Source organism: Camelina sativa, chromosome 9 (assembly GCF_030686135.1).
Source record: "Camelina sativa cultivar CO46 ecotype springtype chromosome 9, ASM3068613v1".
In the NCBI taxonomy this organism is placed as follows: domain Eukaryota; kingdom Viridiplantae; phylum Streptophyta; class Magnoliopsida; order Brassicales; family Brassicaceae; genus Camelina; species Camelina sativa.
Window position 1 is genome coordinate 38694734 of NC_141888.1, and position 21384 is coordinate 38716117.

A 21384-nucleotide genomic window follows, 5' to 3' on the forward strand; every position below is an offset into this window, starting at 1 on the left:
TTAAGACTTGATTAGGTTATTTAATATATGCGTGAGGGGATCATGTTGTTGTTTCCGGAGCCAACTAATCCTTAATTTAGTTGTTCTTTCCATGCATTGACTTTGGTCCCTTAGGCTGTAATAAGTAAACATATTATCGGTTAATTTAATTTTCAATAATTTTGAGTGAAAAGTCCATGAAATATACTACATAACAAAGTGACCGTTTCTAGAATGCAATTATTTTTGATATATAAGTAGGAAAAGTTATTTCGAAAGGTCCAAAGTTGATATTATGAGACCTAGAGATAAAAATATCAATCCACTATGACAGTCCCAACCTGTTAATATTTTTTTTACCCACTATTAGATTACCATAAGTTTGTTAATATGTGTGTACACATTAATTTGAATTTTTTTTTTTTTAGAACAAAGCTTCCATATATTTATTTGATAGACGCTCCCACTTACATATCTTTTCGATAGGATCATGGGACGTTAACTAGCACAACAAGGAAACCAAAGCAGTCATATACGAAAACAAATTTGAGATTAATCGAATATACATATATATATATATATATATTATATAAACTAAATGTCAAAAGCATAATTTAATGTATTACCATCGACTAAGAAGTCTAAGATTCTTTCTTTCTTTTTAAAATTTTTTGGCAACATGTATGCTCGCGTACTAGTGCACGAGGGTGCAAGAAGAAAAGATTAAAGACGTTAGTCCTATGGCTTGCAAAGGTCGTGGTACGACTAGTAGTTGGTACTACTATTTATTGATAATTTAAACTAATTCTCGATATGGAAGAACTAACTCTAAAGCAATTAAAGACATGCATGGGACATTTCGTTTTGGTCGATCGTGCTGTGCGCCTGTGCCTGTACCCACTCCAACTTGCAGTACCATTTAATTCTAGGGTTTTTGCTTTTGTTTTTAGTTTTTAGTTTTTTACTTTATCTTTTTTTTCTTTTCTTTTCTTTTTTTCTTTTGGGGACAGCAAGAGGTGAATTGTTCATATAACAAAAAAGCATTTTACAATGTTTAAATAATTATTCCAATTGCGTAGAAACAACTAAACGTACATACTTTTATCCATTTTGCTTTATATGAAAAAAATCCACAATTTTATTTGTTTAAGTATGATATTTTTATGCCTTAAAAAAAAAGTATGGTAGTTTTCATTGCAATACGATAAATTCTGTATCAAATATTGTATCTTTTTTTATAAAGCATGTATTCAAAGGTTATACTCATGCAGTCAAGCCGATCAGTTGACATGTAGGCCTTAAAAGAATATCAATTATTATTGATATATATGATGATAATAAAAAGAGGATATGTATACATGAATATGACCTAATGAAAGAAAGAAGAAAAATTGAGGAAGTGACTGATGGCACGATTCATGCCTTATCTCTTTGATTAGACATTTATGGGAAACATTTGGACCATTTCAATGTTTTCTAAAATGTCAATATTAATCACTATTCCTTAGTAATGCGTACGTTAATTTAAATAGTTATTTCTTCCCACTTTCTTGTTATTTTCCTTGAGTAGGTATGATATTCGTTTCTAGTTTTCTTGGTCTAGACTCTAGACTAACATATTCCAAGTATCGATAAGGTAGTATTCACAAAATTGAGATCACTTTAGAACAATATAGAGCATAAAGAAAATACAAACAATTAAACTCATTATTCGAAACTAAAATGGTATTATATGTTAAATTTGGGCTTATCATGGGCTTCTAACTAAAAACCAATTGGCAATTAGTAGATTGACTCTAACCCTTTATATATTATTGATAGTCCCTTCAAACTTCAGATGTGGGACTTGGATTGTATCCCAACAGTTTCCCCTTCAAACCAAGGACCACATGTGGGATATTAACTCGCCTCCTCGAGATGATAACTCCATCTCGAACCGATCCCACTTGGATCGATAATAAACCTCTTCTTGGGCCCCCATTACTCGGGTTAACAAGAGGCATATTCGTATCCACTCTTCTAGGTCCACCAGAATTTTAACCTTGGGCTCTGATACCATGTTAAATTTGGGCTTATCATAGGCTTCTAACTAAAAACCAACTGGCAATTAGTAGATTGACTCTAACCCTTTATATATTATTGATAGTCCCTTCAAACTTCAGATGTGGGACTTGGATTGTATCTCAACATTATATATGTGAAATACTAACAATTTATCAAACCGATCATAAAAAGTTGTTTCAATTTCGAAGACGAGATATCTCTTACGAGGAGTTAATTGTGACCTTTAATTTGATTTCTAACATGAAACCATGGTCACTAATCCAACACAAATTTTCCTTATAATCCTAAGCAAATTATATAAATATGTTCCATAAATATAAAGTTATCTTCCATTGGATCACATTCATAAGGAAATAATGAATAGTTGAATGTTTTCCTAATAAGATACCGTAATACAATAGAAGATTGAGAGAGAGTTAGTGTAAATTATGTTTTTTGTAGACGGATTCAAAATGATAAAAAAGCTATGTACCATATGCATACCATTTATACACAAATTAATCGGTAACAAGCTATATAACCAAGCTACAAGAATGTCTAACCCGATAGTTTTCCTTCTGTTATTGTTTACGGCAAAATAAGGTTTAAAATTACTATACGTTCTGACTATCTTTTTTATATTCCAGATGAAATACACGTAAAACCTATAGTATATTCACAGAGTTTAGAAGTTTCTATGTCTTTTTTTTGTCAACCACATAATTCAATTAAAAAAAGACACTGATTGGTTGTCCAATCTATATGAAAGAGACGATTTTACAACAAGAACAACATCCGCATATATAATTACGGTTGATCCAAGCTAAACAATAATAAACTCAAATATTTAAAGAGATGCAAACAAAAACAAAAGGAAAAAGCAAAATTGAGCACGAAATGAACTGATGAACTCGTTCAACAAATTGGAGAAAATAGACCATTCAAAAAGAACTACAACATCTTTTGCCTTTCTATTTCATTTGATGATCGGTAAACTTATCTCAGTGTTATTGACATTATTTATTACTTATTAGCTAGAAAAAAAATAATACTAGTATTAGACTATTAGTACTAAATAGTACTACTAGACAAGAGCACGTTTAATGTTTGTTGACTTCTTGTCAATAATAGTCTCTAAGACCATTATTGATACTTTATATCTCCGTGCGCAAGAATGTATATCAATTATATATGTCAATTTTCAATTTGAACTCTAGTAGAACTATAGATAGATATACGGCCCTGTTTTTAAATACACTTGAATTTTAGTCTTTCAAAGTTGATAAGTTTTTTTTTTCTAACACAATGTTTTGGGTGTAAATGGTAAAAAAATTAGAGTAAAAAGTAAAACTAGGAGGGAAGGAAATATCACTCTACCGAAAAATATTTTCCTCATGATCAGTTTTAAAAAACATGAAAAATCTTGTTTTTACTGTTATTCTCCTCATTATTTCTAACCGGTTAAAAAAAAAGATGAACTCGGGTTAAAATTTAATTTACAAAGACAATTATGCGTACTTTATATTTATGGAACATACTTGTTCATGTCCTTTGCCCCAAAAAAAAAAAAACTTGTTCATGCCCACTATTTTGGGTAAGGTGAAGCTCTCCATCGATTTCAGTGGTTAAAACTTATTTGGCGACCATTGTTATAGAAGTAAATATGCATGGAGTTAATAAAAAGTCATCCCTTTGTTTAGAAGCAGTGGAATGAACATCAGACCCTTACCCCTTGCATGCTCTATCGTTTCACTTTATTGTGTTTCCGGAACTTGTTTTTTACAAACAACGAAATTAAATTTATTTTTCATGAATTTTCGTGAAATATTCCGTATAAAAGATCGTGAAACATAAATTTCAACCTCTTGGTAGTTCTTCAAGGGCTCCGTCCTAGCCTGCCCATATTATACGAAGAAACTATTAATTAATCCTAATTTTCATTTCTAAAGTATATACGAAGAGAGATACAAGTAAAATGCAATCATCCGTCCTACAAGTACAAAAACACACAAAATACACACTTTGTATTGAGTTGCCAGTAAGAATTTCCAAGTTAAGGAGAATTTCAATTTCAAAATTTACGATTTTGGGGACCCTTTTTATATTTAAAGACAACTATCGTTTTTAGCTTTGCATATGCAGAAAAAAGACTGAACATTGTAATAGACAAGACAAGACAGAGCATGATGAGTTTATAGGCAAACACTGTCATTGTTCTTTCGTTACTATTGTCTTTCCATTACGGATCTCCTTTTTTTTCTTTTTTTTTTTTTATGGATGTGAACTTTGACGTGTGCTTGCTTTTTTGTTTTGTTTTTTTACCATGTGTGCTTGTGTTAAATAACAAGGAATTCTTATTTAATTCACCATAAACAAACTCGAAACCCTAATTTGGATCCATATAGAGAATCGTAAATCACTAACCAGGAATATCAGAAAATTGTTTTTACTTGTGTATATTTTGTCAATGCTAACCAAAACACCCTAATTTGTGGAACTACGTCAATGTTTAAGAGAAAAACATTTAATGTGTTATCGTATTTTAAAATAAAATTTTAATGTGTACATGTTCGTAACTTCGTATTCACAAAAAGATACTTTTATATGTGTCCGTTTTAACGAAAAATAAACTTTTATGTGGGTTTGTATTGACAATGATCGTGTGTTTTAAAAGTCTTTGTACAATGTGTCTGTTTCTTTTTTCTTTTCTTTTTGTTTTTGTCCCTGGAGTTGGCCAAATTATCCATCAGCCACTAGTCAAGTTGTCTATGTACATATATTAGTATGTGATGCAATGTTTTTTTCTTTTTTTTTTTCTTTTTTTCAAAGACGGTTAAAACCAATTCGGAATGCTTAAGCTAAATAACCAATGTTTTTTGGAAAAAAACAAATTCTTAGCGATGTTTTTTTTTTAAGGATTTAGTAGTCGATTTGTTTTTCTGTAATGAAATTACAGTAAATTTGTTGTGAAGTAAGAAATTCTTGTGTTTACCAACTTTTGCAGTAGTTGATTTGTTTTTCATTCGATTTAGTTTTGGCTTTGTCTAATATAACATTGTCGGTTGGCTACAACAATCGAAGATGTGAGTTATTGCTGTATGTATACTAGATATTTTCATTTCCATGAGGACCACGACATATACGTATGCGGTATACCTAACTTTACATTGTAGCCCTTCGCAAATACGTATACGAAACCACTTTAAGATAAGGTTGGTTCAAGTCTGTGTATTGATTAATAATATGGTCTATCTGCGAAAAGTCCTAACATTGAAAAACATGGTGGTAGGTTTTAATCAAATCGTTTAAATTTAAATTTAAACCGTATTATTTTATACGAGGAGACATTTTTCAATAGGTCCGTGACATGGAATCTATTCAAATATAATTGCATTACGACTAAATTAATATGAAATGTAGATTGATTTTTTTTTTATTATAGTTTACAAACTTTGATCCATAACATCTATTTTTTCTTTTTATGTTTTTTTTTTGGTGATGTTTGACTAATACATTTCCTGTTTCCATTCAAATAAAATTATAATCATATAAGTGCAAAATATGATGACCTATCATTTGCAGCAAAAAAACAAAAAAAAATAGGCAGGAAAAATGTTATACAAACATTTTCTTATTTTATAAACGAAAAAATGGGATTTATGTACTCAAATGCTGAAACAAAATCATTTAAAATTTGGTAGTTATTACAAAAAGTTTTAAAATCACCATTAAATCGACTTAAGGTCATTTAGTCTTTTTTAAAATCACCATATTTACATGTGTAGGTTTGTGAAATGTAAATAAAAATCCAGTTATAACTTTGTATTATTACTTTTTGCTCTAACTAATTTACTGCCTTTCTCATGTGGTCTAGTAATTTATTTGTTATGCCTCAAAATAAAATTAGTATTCGAGAGATTTGTAATTATTGTGTATACGATATAACAATTAGTAGAATTATAAAAGTATAGATTGAGTTCGGTGAATATTACCGCTAAATTTGGCAGAAGCATTTCTGTTGAGTCGTTTTCGTTGTCGGGAGGAAATGACCCAATAACAATGATGTCTATATACTATTTATCATACACGTCTTGTTTCAGTGTTCAATTATTTGTTGGTCACTTATTCTACACGTGTGTTTATGTTTTATCGCACGTGTGTTTTATGTAAACTCGTTCTTCTAGATTTCAACTCCACCAAGTGAGAGTTACATTTATCTATAATAGTGTATTTTAAATTGAGATTCACATTTATGTCACCGTTTAGGTCGTAACTATTACAAAGACCATACTATTAGATTACGAATGCAGAAAACAAAAACAAAAAATGAAAAATAGAGAGAGGATAAATGTTTAGAGAAGTTGATCGAAACGTCACATGGCTATGGTTGGAAAGGGACACAGAGATTATGCGTAGCTTTTAGCTTTGGATTCAAAACGCAATTAATATGTTCCTTCGTATTGCAATATTGCTCTCACTTTTTTTCTTTCACTTCTTTTCTCTCCTTTTATAGGTTTTGTCTCTATCTTTTTCATTTTTCTTTTTTTTTTAAAAAAAAATCAAAAATCTTACTTAATCAACTTGATTAGAATTTTTTTTTCTTCTCAAAATTCTTTGATCCCTATGTCACAAACAAATATTTGTACTTTTACACCGAAACTGAAACAAAACATACATATATTTAAACATCCTATAAAATACAATGGAAGTATATATATATATATATATATATATGTTGGTTTTCTCTTGAATAAATAAGGAATGCCTTTTTGACAAAAAAAAAGGAATGCCTAATCTGAGTAATCCAAAAACCGTAATGGAAATACATAAGTTATTTTTTTCTGTTTCTAATCTGAGAAAAAACTTGATAAATTCGAATCAAACCCCATGAACTCTGTTGAGACTTGAGACACGGGCCTCAATTTTCTTCCCTGGGCCAAAAATAAGCTAATATAACATTGTCTTCAAGAGCAAACCTATAAAAGGCTTATTTATTAGAAACAGAAAAAGAAAAAAATGTTGAATACTTGAATTGGCCTGTTTCGGTGGGGGTTGCGTTTTCTGTTTCAAGTTTATATATTTTTTTCCATTTCTTGATAAAAGGTTTTTTTTTTTCTCTTTTTTTTTTTTTTTTTCCTGTTTTGGGCAACCTCTTTCACGTTAGTGTTATACAGAGCCGACAGAGATAGAAGGAAGGCTTGATAGAACTTAGAAGAAGTTCGAGTCTTCGTCTTAGAAAGTGTTCCTTTGATCTTTCTTATTTTGTTGATTGTATATATCTTCTTTTGCTTTAACTAGTATATTAAGAAAACACCATTTTATAAAACGTTGTATCGGTAACCAATCCCGGAAGATCAAAGCAACCAAGTAATAAAAACTCTTACAAACTCAATTTGCTTAATTCTCACAAGCAGTCCTAGCTAGTGCCTAGTTATATTATCCAGCACATCTCGTAAGTTGGTTGAAAAAACGGGTGGTACCAACCAAACGTTTTTAAGTTGTTGTTTGCATTGTTGAATTTTTCAGTTACACTTCAAATTATTGTCGGTATGTGGTGCCAAAAAAATTTCAGACCCGTCGTCACTGACCAGTGACTAGACGACGGGATTACACGGTGATAGACGACAGATGTTATAACTTAAACTTTATTTTGATTGGTTTCTTGGTTAGAGATTACAGTTGGGTCCTTTGTATTAATTGGGACGAATACGTCCACATGTATTTGTTTCCAAATTAGGCTCAACATTACTAGACCAAATAAAACAAATAGGATCAATAATAACCAGAGACAAAAGTAAGATATTATCTCATTTCGCTACCCGATCGACAGAGACACATCACCAGTTTCAGTGACACGCAGTCCCTTGTATTAATTATACATTATCTTATATTAGTGGAACAAAATCAAGTTCTCTCAAAAGAAGAAAAAGGAAGAAGAAGAAATACTTTCTCAATTCTCTCTAATGGCTTTGATAACCTTACTTGAAGCCTCAATTTATTTCCTTTTTTTCTCCTTCATTTTCGGATATTTCTTGATTAGCAAGAAACCTCACCGTTCCTTTCTGACGGACTGGCCGATACTCGGTATGCTTCCGGGTTTACTCGTTGAGATCCCTCGTATTTACGACTATTTAACCGAGCTTCTCGAGGCCTCAAACTTAACTTATCCTTTCAAAGGCCCGTGCTTCGGGGGCCTCGACATGTTGGTCACCGTTGATCCGGCCAATATCCATTACATCATGAGCTCAAACTTTGCGAATTACCCAAAAGGATCCGAGTTCAGGAAGCTATTCGATGTTTTGGGGGATGGGATTTTCAACGCGGATTCAGAGTTATGGAAAGATCTGAGGAAATCAGCTGAAGGTATGATGAGTCATCCGGATTTTCAAAGGTTTACGGTAAGAACAAGCATGAGTAAGCTAGAGAAAGGGCTTGTCCCACTTCTTGATTGCGTTGCTGAGAAGAAACTAGTCGTTGACTTACAAGATGTGTTCCAAAGATTTACTTTCGACAATTCGTTTGTTTTAGCAACCGGGGTTGATCCAGGTTGTCTCTCGACTGAAATGCCGGAAATCAAGTTTGCTAGAGCTTTAGACGAAGCAGAGGAAGCGATATTCTTCAGACATGTCAAGCCCGAGATGGTTTGGAAGATGCAAAGATGGATTGGGTTTGGAGATGAGTTGAAGATGACAAAGGCTCACTTGACTTTTGACCGAGTTTGCTCTAAGTGCATAGCTTCTAAAAGAGATGAAATAACCCGTGGGGTTATTAACATTGACTCTTCTTCTAAAGATTTGTTGATATCTTACATGAACGTGGATACGAGCAAGTACAAGTTGTTGAATCCTAGTGATGATAAGTTCCTTAGAGATATGATTTTAAGCTTCATGTTAGCTGGTAGAGACACCACTGGCTCTGCTCTCACTTGGTTCTTCTGGCTTCTCTCCAAGAACTCAGAAGTGATAACCAAGATTCGTCAAGAAATCAACACAAAACTATCTCCTAGAACCAGTGGTTCTGACTTTGATTCATTCAATCCCCATGAGTTAAACAAATTGGTGTACTTACATGGCGCGTTATGTGAATCCCTCAGGCTATATCCATCCGTTCCATTTCAGCACAAGTCTCCTACAAAATCGGACGTCCTTCCGAGCGGACACAAAGTCGATGCGAGTTCAAAGATTGTGTTCTGTCTTTACTCATTAGGGAGAATGAAATCAGTTTGGGGAGAAGATGCATCAGAATTTAAACCAGAGAGATGGGTTTCGGAGAATGGAAGGTTGATCCATGTGCCTTCTTTTAAGTTCTTATCATTTAATGCCGGTCCAAGGACTTGTTTGGGGAAAGAAGTGGCTATGACACAGATGAAGACAACGGCTGTGAAAATTATACAAAACTATGATATAAAGGTCGTTGAAGGACACAAGATCGAGCCAGTTCCTTCTATTATTCTTCACATGAAGCATGGTCTTAAAGTTACTGTCACTAAGAGATGTTTGGTATGAATATTATGCAATATACTTTAATTTGACCTATATGGTATGGAAATAATTATTAGAATTCTGTTCTAGCTTAAGAGGGTTAATTTTTATATGCAGCTTCTGCACCATATCGTATGAAAATAAATTATTTAAAATTTTTAAAAAATACTAGATTAAGAGGGTTAATTGTTAATGTTTTGTTTAGTAAAATTAATATTTCCTAAAATAAAATTTAGTAGCATATATTTCTCTGTAGTTGATATATAATTAATTTACTAGATAATAACCCACGCTGGTAGCGCGGAGAATTTTTATTTTATTTTGTTATTTGTTAATATTATGTTTATGTTGTATCATTCATTTACATGTTATATAATATAGTACTATATGGTGAATTTTGATTCATATTAAACTACTAATAGGTAGGTCTGGAAACTACTATCGATACCTGTATTGGACCCGTTTTTTGGTTTGTATCCGTCCCGAAAAAGGTACCTGCAGCTTTAGAGTCGAGTGAAGGGTATAATAATTATATTATCCATGAATAATGATCGAGTATCGGATATTAATTTAATTTTTGAGCGTCTTGTTATCTGTCTCATTACCTGTTTTATTACCCGACTCATAAATACACGTTAATATTTTGTAGAATAATGTTACCAGCGTGAAGAAATATTTATGTAAATTTGAATTTGTTTGTTACAAAATAATAGTAGAAAATTTATTAATTCTATACATTTTATAAAATCATATATTTATTTTACTTAAGGTCATACTCTGATTTCGACCCGTAGTTGGTACTACTATTTTGGTTTGGTGCAATATAAAATTCGTTAATTATACATTCGGTAAAGCCAAAAAAATCTAACAAAACATGTATTGACCCGTGATGTGGTATTACAAATTGATATGATCGTGTTTAAAGATCTTAATATACCAAATTTACAAATTGAAGTTATTGGTATAACATGTTGTATATTAATTTTATAGGTGAAAATTACAATTAGGTTATGTATATTATCAATATTATACACTTAGTATTGTTTATATAGTGAATATTGTGTATAAATAATTAAGTTTTAGCCAATTAAATAGTTTGTTATTATTTTCTAAGATTTATGAAACAATAAATAGAGTTTTATTATCTTGTAAACAAATCTAAACTTTTCTTTTGTTAGTTATTAGAATAATTAAAATATAATAGCATTTTCTTAATATGTCACATCAGAACTGGTTAAACTTTTAACAACATAGCTTAAATAAATATATAGATATATTTTAAAAATATAAACAATGTTGTAACCTAATTTTAATATATATTTGTTATTATTAAATAATTTAGATATGTAAATATTTAATCTTAGTTTTATAAATAAATTTAAGTTTTATAATTTTCTAAATAGTTTGTTATTGTTTCCTAAGATTTCTGAAACAATAAATAGAATATGTTTAATTATTTTATTATATAATTTCGAAATAATTTTATTATTATTTTATTAAATAATTTCGAAATTATTTTATTAATGATTTTTTGTAATCTAATAAATTAATAATTACTATTTTTTTGGATAATCATTTTCAGGTTACAACAAATTAATATTAAAATTCTGTTATTATATTTTGTATTAAAATACAGTGATATTTTGTGTAATATTTTACATGGAATATGGTTATTTGTTTAAAAGGGTTGCTTATTTATTAAATAAGTATATAGATAATTCTTATTAGGAAATTCAATCATTTCATCTTTACGCATAGTGAATGTTATTAAGATCATGCGGTGAGTTAACAACCAAATATAGCTGGCTATGCTAGCTACTTGTGCTGGCGGATCCGAATTTATTATTAATCAATGTTGATATATATATATATATATATATATATATATATATTCGTCTATTAATGTTGATATATTACAAGTGTTTGATTGCATGAGACCTGATGAACATATCTTTAGTGACGGGTGGGATACAAAAATTTGAACATCTTATTTTCATCATAATGCTCCACGTGAACTCTCGCTGACGTTATAAACTAAGCTATAACTTCTAATTCCCGTGGTCATTTCAGCACAGACAAATTCGTAGCTCCAATGGAAACCCATATCCTAGTTTTAACTCTCGCCTTCTTCGTTTTCATTTCTTTTAAACTTTTGTTTGGTAAAACGCATAGCAAGTTCAACCTACCACCAAGTCCGGCTAGACCACTGCCGTTGATTGGACACCTTCACCTCCTGAAGATGCCACTTCACCGCACATTCCTCTCTTTCTCTCAATCCCTAGGAGGCGCCCCAATTTTCTGCCTCCGCCTCGGAAACCGTCTCACGGTTGTCGTCACTTCCTACTCAATTGCTGAAGAATGCTTTACAAAAAACGACATTGTTTTCGCCAATAGGCCAGACTTAATTGTCGGGAAACATATTGAGTACAACTCCACCACTATGACTAGTGCGCCTTATGGTGACCACTGGCGAAACCTGCGCCGCATTGGCGCCGTGGAGATCTTCGCGTCTCATAAGCTCAACGGCTTCTTATCTGTCCGTAAGGATGAGATCCGACACTTGTTACTACGTCTCTCCAAAAACTCGCAACATGTATGTGAGCTTCTACATATCTTAACGTTATATATATATATATATATATATATATATATATATATATATATATATATATATATATAGAACCTAGCCATTTGTAGTTAAGATTGAGAAGTATGAAACTTACTATCATTACATGCATGGCAGCATGGGTCTAAACCCGGGAACCTTGCCCAAAATAAAGATTTGAGAAGTATGAATGTGAAAATGTGAGAGTTGATCATTTGTTTATGTGACTATAATCAGGGGTTTGCGAAGGTGGAGATGAGACATTTGCTTTTTGAGTTGACTATCAATAACGCTTTTAGAATGGTAGCCGGGAAACGATTTTATGGTGAGGGCACAGAGAAAGATGAAGTTACTCAGCAAGTGAGACAGCTGATGGACGAGATTGTGTCCAGCGCTGGCGCCGGGAATGCAGCCGATTATTTACCAATCTTGCGTTGGATCACAGATTTTGAGAAACGCATCAAGAAGTTAGCGATTCGGCTCGATAAGTTTTTGCAGAGTCTGGTGGATGAGAAACGTGCGGATAAAGAAAAGGGTACCACTATGATAGATCACTTGCTTTCTCTCCAAGATACTCAGCCTGATTATTATACAGACGTCATTCTTAAAGGGCTCATAGTTGTAAGTATTTAGTAATCCATTTTACTATATTTAAGAACACGAATCAAGCTTTATGATGGCTGCTGATAATCGATTTTGAATTTACAGGTTATGATAATTGCTGGATCTGAAACAATAGCATGGACTTTAGAATGGGCCATGATGAATTTGTTGAACCATCCAGAAGTTTTAAAGAAAGCTAGGGCGGAAATTGATACGAAAATCGGTTTTGACCGGTTAATAGATGAATCTGATACTGTAAATCTCCCATATCTTCAATGGATTGTGTTGGAGACCCTACGCCTTCACCCGGCAGCTCCAACACTTGTTCCACATATGCCGTCAGAGGACTGCATGTTGGCAGGATACGACGTTCCACGTGGTTCGATGTTATTGGTGAACATATGGGCCATGCATAGAGACCCGTCTATATGGGAAGACCCAGAAATGTTCAAGCCAGAGAGGTTCGAAAATGAAAAGCAAACTCAAAAGTTGTTGTCGTTTGGGACTGGACGACGAGCTTGTCCCGGGGTTGGCCTAGCTCATCGTGTAGTGAGCTTGGCTCTTGGATCGATGGTTCAGTGTTTCGAATGGCAGAGAATTGGAGAAGATTATGTTGACAGTAGAGAAGAAGAATCCGTGGCCTTGATGCGTCCTGCGACACCGTTGGTAGCCATGTGTAAAGCTAGTCCCATTGTCCATAAGATTCTTGATGCTTGAAGTGTAACTCCTTTTCTCTGTCTTTTGAGAAAATTACTAAAAAAACATGTACTCTTTACATGTGTTCACGAAATTACTCAAAAGCTTTTTTTATTTTTAGAATAATGTTTTATTCAGAAAAATCATATTTTTAATCTTTAATGTGTTAATGGGTAGTATTTTAATACGTTGAGAAAAAATCACTAACATTAATAGCCACAAAAAAAAACGTTTACCAACTTTAAAACTATTTTTCTAGTTTGCGCTATCATAATATGTAGATGACGAAAAACAACCACTACACAGAATAATTAAATTATTTACTATGGTAACTAAAAATATGTTTTTTAAAAATTAAGAATTTCATCTTTTCTTTTGTATTGCCCAATCACAAAATCGAGTATTTTTGTCCAAAATTGTTATGGTGAGTATTTTCGGTAAATCATTTTGATTCTGTGAAAGGGTGAAAGAAGCCTTTAAATTGGTGTGTTATATGAAAATTTCCTATAGTTTGAATGTTTTATTGGTTGATATAACATTTCCTTTTTTGCATAATTGAGAAAAATATTATGATAGAGCATTTGACATCACGTTTAAATTTTTTACTTTAAAAATTATGTTTTGTCTCTAAATACGCAATCAAGTTCAAAACGTTTCTGCTAGCCATGTTTAGTGCTCATCCTTTTGTCCGTAAGATTCTCAGTTTAACCTCTCATTTCTTTGTTTTATTATATCCATTTTTGTGTTGCTTATTTTCCATAACTTACTAGCTATGCTACTTGTAAAGTTGTACTGCGGGAATCCCAACAGACGTATTACAAGTGTTCAATTGCATGAGACGTGAACATATCTTTAGTGACGGGTGGGATTAGTTCCATGACAACTCCAAAATAAACATCTTTTTTTCATCATCCTGCTCCACGTAAACTCTCGCTTACGTTACAAATTAAGCTATAACTTTTAAGTCTCTTGTTCATTTCAAATTATCAACACAAACAAATTCATAGATCTAATGGAAAGCCATTTCCTAATGTTGTCTCTCGCCTTATTCGTTTTCATTTCTTTTAAACTTTTGTTTGGTAAAAGGCAAAGCAAGTTCAACCTACCACCAAGTCCGGCTAGGCCACTGCCGTTGATTGGACACCTTCACCTCCTGAAGATGCCGCTTCACCGAACATTGCTCTCTTTCTCTCAATCATTAGATGGTGCCCCAATTTTCTGCCTCCGCCTCGGAAACCGTCTTATGGTAGTCGTCTCTTCCTACTCCATCGCTGAAGAATGCTTTACGAAAAACGACATTGTTTTGGCCAATAGGCCAGAGTTCATTGTAAGGAAACATATTGAGTATAACTCCACCACTATGACTAGTGCGCCTTATGGTGACCACTGGCGAAACCTGCGCCGCATCTGCACCCTAGAGATCTTCGCGTCAAATAAGCTCAACAGCTTCTTATCTGTCCGTAAGGATGAGATCCGACACTTGTTACTACGTCTCTCCAAAAATTCGCAACATGTATGTAAGCTTTTACATACCAGAACATTACATATATAGCTTGATAATTAAGTCGATAACCTAATGATAGTACTGCCCACTCTATCATCACATGGGTCTAAACCTGGCAATGTGCATGTGCACACAGTAAATAAAAACACTGAGAAAAAGAAAAAAAATGTTTATACACATTCGCGTTATTCTCCGTTCGGATCACTTTGGTTGGGATGCGGTTCAGATAGGTGTAGTCTGGTTCGGATAGGTGTAGTCAGGTTCAGTTCGGTTTCTGGAAAAAAAATTGGTTCAATTTCAATAGAAGTTTGTTAATTTTTTTACCCAAGTTGTATGATTTTGAATTATAACTAAATATTTTTGGATATTTAATTGGGTCATTTTTATTATTCTCGTATTTTCGGGTATAGTTTTGTAACGAAATATAACTATTACTTCCTCTGTTTCATAATATATGATGTTTAGAGAAGTTTTTTTTGTTTCATAATATAGGATGTTTTCAAGTTTCTATGTAACTTTTAGAATAGTTTAACACTTTATATTATGCAGTTTTGTTTGTGGTTGTTAAAAATTTTTAAAGTGATTATTTCTTAATCTGCGTGCTTTACTCAAAACATCTTATATTTTGAAACGGAGGGAGTATAATTTTTGGTATATATATATTTTAGGTTATATATATACCAACCAGTTCTCGGTTCCGATTTAGTTCGGATAATTCATATAAGAGAGTTTATAACCCATTCAGGTGTGATCATTTGTTTATGTGATTTATAATCAGGGGTTTGCAAAGGTTGAAATGCGACATTTGCTTTTTGAGTTGACTATCAATAACATATTTAGAATGGTAGCCGGGAAACGATTTTATGGTGAGGGTACAGAGCAAGACGAAGTTGCGCAGCAAGTGAGATACCTAATTGACGAGATTATGTCTAGCGCTGGCGCCGGGAATGCAGCCGATTATTTGCCAATCTTACGTTGGATCACATCTTTTGAGAAACGCATCAAGAAGTTAGCGACTCGGCTCGATAATTTTTTGCAAAGTCTGGTGGATGAGATACGTGCAGTTAAAGAAAAGGGTACCACTATGGTAGATCACTTGCTTACTCTTCAAGAAACTCAGCCTGATTATTATACAGATGTTACTCTTAAAGGACTCATACTTGTAAGTATTGTGTAATCCATATACTATCTTTAATTAAGAACACTAATCAAAAGGCTGATAATCGATTTTGAATTTACAGGTTATGATATTTGCTGGATCTGAAACAATAGCATGGACTTTGGAATGGGCCATGTTGAATTTGTTGAACCATCCAGAAGTATTAAACATAGTTAGGGCGGAAATCGATACGAAAATCGGTTTTGACCGGTTAATAGATGAACCGGATACTATAAATCTCCCTTATCTACAAATGGTTGTGTTGGAGACCCTACGTCTTTACCCGGTAGCTCCAACACTTGATCCACATATGCCGTCAGATGATTGCATGTTGGCAGGATACGACGTTCCACGTGGTTCGATGTTATTAGTGAACATATGGGCCATGCATAGAGACCCTTCTGTATGGGAAGACCCAGAAATGTTCAAGCCAGAGAGGTTCGAAAATGAAAAGCAAAAGCAAAAGTTGTTGTCGTTTGGGATTGGACGACGAGCTTGTCCCGGCATTGGCCTAGCTCATCGGGTAGTGAGCTTGGCTCTTGGATCGATGGTTCAGTGTTTTGAGTGGCAGAGAATTGGAGAAGAAAATGTTGACAGTAGAGAAGAACCCATGACTTTGATGCGTCCTGCCACACCGTTGATAGCTATGTGTAAAGCTCGACCCATTGTACACAAGATTCTAGTCAGTTAGGGCATTTCAACGAGCATATTAGTGAATGAATTACCTTTTATGATGTATGATAAGTAAATTTACATGTTAATCCTAGCTCGAATCTGCATGCTTTGTCATGGAAACAAATACTACAGATATGCATTGGATCAGCCAGAGGTTACATTATCTCCACAGTGGCAATATTACTAGGCGAGAACTCAGTAGCCAAAGTTGCGGATTGCGGACTATCGAAAGTCATGATTCGTAATCAAGATCCAAACCATATCAGGAGGTAGAATGGATGAGCGGCCGATCTTATCTTTAAAAAAACAGAGATCATATAGATAGATGGAAACCAGTTTAGCCCTCAGAGAAAGAGGCAGAGTTTACGGGCCATCTTAGCTATCTCATCGGCAACAACTTATTAGACCGAGCTACAAAAGCAAAAGTGATAAAAGTGGAGAGAGATATCATGAAGGATACTTGGAAGCTAAATAAGAAACGATACTCATAATGACTCGAACGCTATAGATAGAGCACCTTTAGATCTTAGTTTAAATTTTGACTCCAGTCATCAATTTTTTTTTATTTTATTAGTTCTTATGTGAATGGTTTCTGTGTTATTGTAGGTTCAAATATATATATTTTTTAAACCATCGTTTCTACAGAGGTTTCTAAACATGTGTTTTTTTCGAATATCTTTTACAGTGGTTCACACATCCTTATTGCATGTACATGAATTCCTCCATATGGCATCTGATAGAATGTTAGTGACAAATGTTTTATCAGATGCCATATGGAAGAATTCATGTACATGCAATAAAGTGCATCGTTGCATGGATACATTTATATGATGGAAAAGTAGCAAACAAAGCGATCAAGTAAGACAGTGGTGATCATTACAAATGGACATATATCTTTAAAAAGTGTATATGCTCCATATGCCACACATGGCACCTAATGAGGCACTTGTCATTAATATTTTTTCCTTCTTAGAAGAATTTGAACCTTGGTTAGACTAAGGGAATGTGATGATACGTAGATAGATATCAACTTAGGCCATCTTTAGATAACTTCTGCCACACGTAAACTGAATCAATAAGGAAAACTTAAAAAAAAAAAAAAAAAAAAAAACTTCGTTGCAAATTCTGAGAACTATAAACAGTTGATGTTTGTTTTGAAAAATTAGAACGATTAAGAAAATAAGATTTAGAAGAAACTTCATGTTTTCATTATCTAATCCCGAGATGTCAAAACCAAATTTTATTGGCATTTAAATATTTTAAGTTGAAAATAATACTATAAATAAATACCATGCAATAACTAAAATCTTGAACATATATTACATTTATAAGTTAAATCTTCTATTGATTTTTTACACAAGTAAAATAGCATTTACGATGATATATTCATAAGTTTAGACATATATATTTGGTGTTGAAATGCAATTAGTCCTACAACGATCTGACCAATTTGACAGATAAGGTCTAAAGCACATACGAATAAGAACTTTGCATTCAAACAAACCTGTAGTCACATGCTTTACGTCGTTCATGGACTTTGAATGTATATAAATATCTCCGATTCTATCAACAATGTAGCTAAACTTTTGACGTGACACTAGCAACAAAGTATTTACCATGGAAACCTTCACCCTTTTTGGAACTCAAGTCTCTCTTCTTTCTCCGAATGTGGTGAGCAAACTCTCTCGCTTTCCACTGACATCATTTGCTCGTAAGCCTACAAAGCAGGTTTGTTTGAAGACTAGGGAGTGTGAGCTTCATGAAAGTACGCGTACGTTTAAGAAGTTGCCACCTTCTGATTGGGGTGATCATTTCCTTCATCTCCCCATCAATGTCTCAGTGAGTTCATTACACACACACATATATAAATAGGATTGGTGCAGGAGATAGTAACAAGCTGGTTTCTTATAGGATATGGATACGCTTACAAGAGAGATGAACGTACTAAAGCCTACCGTAAGGAAGATGCTCATGTATTCACAAGATGTGGAGGAGACAAAGAAGAGGGTTCTTCTAATCTATTTGCTGGTCGCACTTGGTCTGGCATACCAATTCGAGGATGAGATAGATGATAATCTGAAACACAGCTTCGAAAAGATAGAGACCATTATGGCCGGTGAAATTGACTTGTCCACAGTTTCGGTCATGTTTTGGGTTTTCAGGACATATGGATATAACTTGTCTTCTGGTAAAGAGTGTCAAGCTAGGCTTCTTATTGATGTTCAACAATTCTACTACTTGTCTCCTTTATTAATTGTATTCTACTATTTTGTAAACAGACGTGTTTATGAGATTTAAAGGGGAGGATGGGAAGTTTAAAGAACGTCTTATAGAAGATGTCAAAGGTCTGGTAAGTTTGTATGAAGCTGCGCATTTGGGTACGAGCAGTGAGGATATTTTGGACGAAGCTATAAGCTTTGCATCGAGCCACTTGGAGTGTTTAGCAGGTGGAACGTGCCCACCTCATATCTCAAGGCTTATACAAAATGCACTTTACATGCCTCAGCACTACAATGCTGAAATATTATTCGCAAGCGAATACATTTGGTTCTATGACCAAGAAGATGCTCACAACGAAGTCCTACTCGAGTTAGCCAAGCTCAATTTCAAGTTCCTTCAACTCCATTGGATTCACGAGCTGAAAATTCTCACCAAGTAGACTACTTACTATATCAGTCGCTTCTGACAATTTTTTTCATGAATTAATAACAAAGCTACCGCTCTAATACATGTTTTGCAGATGGTGGAATGACCAAGACCTTACATCTAAGCTCCCACCTTACTTTAGACACAGAATCGTGGAGTGCCATTTATATGGAGTGATTATGTACTTCGAGCCACAATATTCATTTGGTAGAATCACATTGACTAAGTTATTGGTGCTCTTGACCGTTGTGGATGACACGTGTGATAGATATGGTTCTGTTGCTGAAGTTGCAAAGCTTCTTGATTGCGTCGAAAGGTAATATATTTCGTATCTGTTATTTCTCTAACAATATAAGTTAATTACCTTAGGAACCTATAGACGAGGGTTCCGGTTTACTTAATGTAAATATAATCTATTTCTTGTTTTACTTAAACCATTCAATAGACTAATATCCTCTAGTATGTACGTGCAGATGGGATCCAGATTTTGGGGAGAGTCTGCCAGATTATCTGAAAACCGTCTTCAAGTTTACTTTGGACGTTTTTGAAGATTGTGAACGAGCGGGGAAGTGTGAAGAAGGACGAAGCTTCAATGTGGAAGGTGCATTAAACGAGGTAATACATATATAGTGTAAATTGCACATTTTGATACAACAACCCTTTTAAAAAAAAAATGTATAACATTCTATTAATGTAAAGCAAAAATAGAATATTTAATTAACTTCGCATGTGCTCCTAATAATGCAGTTCAAGATACTCCAGCGATCCCACCTTAACTATGCAGAGTGGGCAAAGGCAGAAAAGGTGCCAACATTTGAAGAGTATTTGGAGGTTGGGGGCGTGGGGGTCACAATGTATGCAACTATAGCATTGGGATTTCTCGGGTTGGGACCGAGGGCTAGGGAACAAGGTTATGAGTGGCTAAAATCTAGACCAAAGCTCGTTCATGATTTGGCAACAAAGGGTCGTCTGATGAATGACAAGACTGGCTTCAAGGTACATATATATATGACTCACATTTTTTTTCAACTCTCTTCTTCTGAGCTAAGTAAACATGTATGAACAGGATGACATGGGCAGAGGTTTTATCGCAAACGCAGTCAACTATTATATGAAGGAACACAGAGCTACCGAAGAGGAAACATATAAGGATTTTCGTAAATTAGTTAGAGACCTGGAGAAGTCGGTGAACTCGGAGTTCTTGAAGATAAATAAAGGAGTGCCTCGCGAGATCCTTTCTCGAGCCATTAACTGTGGGAAAATGATCGATGTTAGCTACAGATCCGATGATGGGTACACTCGGCCCAAAGGAAAATTCACAGAGTATGTCGCATCATTGTTTGTCGACCACATGGATGCATCTTTGAAGATAAATTAAGGGTTTTGGTTGGAAACACTTTGTTCCACTCTAGCTGCTGTGATGCATCATGCATCCTCTTCTACCTTATGAGCTTTATTGTACATTAAATATGCACATCTAATGCCAATAAACAGATAATTTAAGCATAAAACACCAAAGGCAAAATACCTTGGAAGATGCGTTTAACACTTGCCTGTTGTGCTACAACTTTAAATATCTGTGCTTGGGCCATAATATTTTTTAAAATGTAATGTTAAATTATATTTAAAAGAAAAATAAAAACTGTTTTACAATTTATGCAACGAGTTTTTGAAAAATAATAAAACTGATCGTTCTGCATATCTTTGCCTCTCAATGTAATTAATTTCGTCAAACATATACCTGACATGTCAAACATATACCCATGTTTTTATTTAACCATATTTACAAAAAAATAATAATCAAATTATGATATCAATTTGACAATTACAAATTAAATTTGTTCGCATAAGTTCATAAAAATCCTTAAATTGATATTTAAATTTACACTTTTCTGAAGTATAAATATAGTTAAACATATAACTTTTTGGGAAAAACAATTTTATAGTTTTGACTGAAAAATACAGTTCTACGAGTTTGACAAGTAAACGCGAC

The 21384-nt window shown here is 33.6% G+C and overlaps 4 protein-coding genes across 4 annotated transcripts; all 4 read left to right on the top strand.

The window, feature by feature from the left end:
- The first annotated feature begins 7894 nt into the window (after window positions 1–7894).
- Window positions 7895–9557, top strand: CYP96A1 (cytochrome P450, family 96, subfamily A, polypeptide 1). The gene has a single exon (XM_010430961.3). It carries the CDS (start codon window positions 7986–7988, stop codon window positions 9525–9527), a length of 1542 nt encoding a protein of 513 aa, XP_010429263.2. The 5' UTR covers window positions 7895–7985; the 3' UTR covers window positions 9528–9557.
- A 1889-nt stretch (window positions 9558–11446) lies between these two features.
- Window positions 11447–13527, top strand: LOC104713761 (cytochrome P450 81D11-like). Its single transcript, XM_010430962.3, has 3 exons — window positions 11447–12096; window positions 12346–12729; window positions 12817–13527. The coding sequence occupies exons 1-3, from the start codon at window positions 11596–11598 to the stop codon at window positions 13426–13428; spliced, it is 1497 nt and encodes a 498-aa protein (XP_010429264.1). The 5' UTR covers window positions 11447–11595; the 3' UTR covers window positions 13429–13527.
- A 756-nt stretch (window positions 13528–14283) lies between these two features.
- Window positions 14284–16869, top strand: LOC104713762 (cytochrome P450 81D11-like). The gene is made up of 3 exons (XM_010430963.3): window positions 14284–14920; window positions 15690–16073; window positions 16153–16869. Exons 1-3 carry the CDS (start codon window positions 14420–14422, stop codon window positions 16759–16761), a joined length of 1494 nt encoding a protein of 497 aa, XP_010429265.2. The 5' UTR covers window positions 14284–14419; the 3' UTR covers window positions 16762–16869.
- Window positions 16870–18055: 1186 nt separating this feature from the next.
- Window positions 18056–20902, top strand: LOC104713763 (putative terpenoid synthase 5). The gene is made up of 7 exons (XM_010430964.3): window positions 18056–18584; window positions 18657–18933; window positions 19025–19400; window positions 19486–19707; window positions 19865–20006; window positions 20139–20387; window positions 20458–20902. The coding sequence occupies exons 1-7, from the start codon at window positions 18363–18365 to the stop codon at window positions 20767–20769; spliced, it is 1800 nt and encodes a 599-aa protein (XP_010429266.1). The 5' UTR covers window positions 18056–18362; the 3' UTR covers window positions 20770–20902.
- Window positions 20903–21384: the final 482 nt, after the last annotated feature.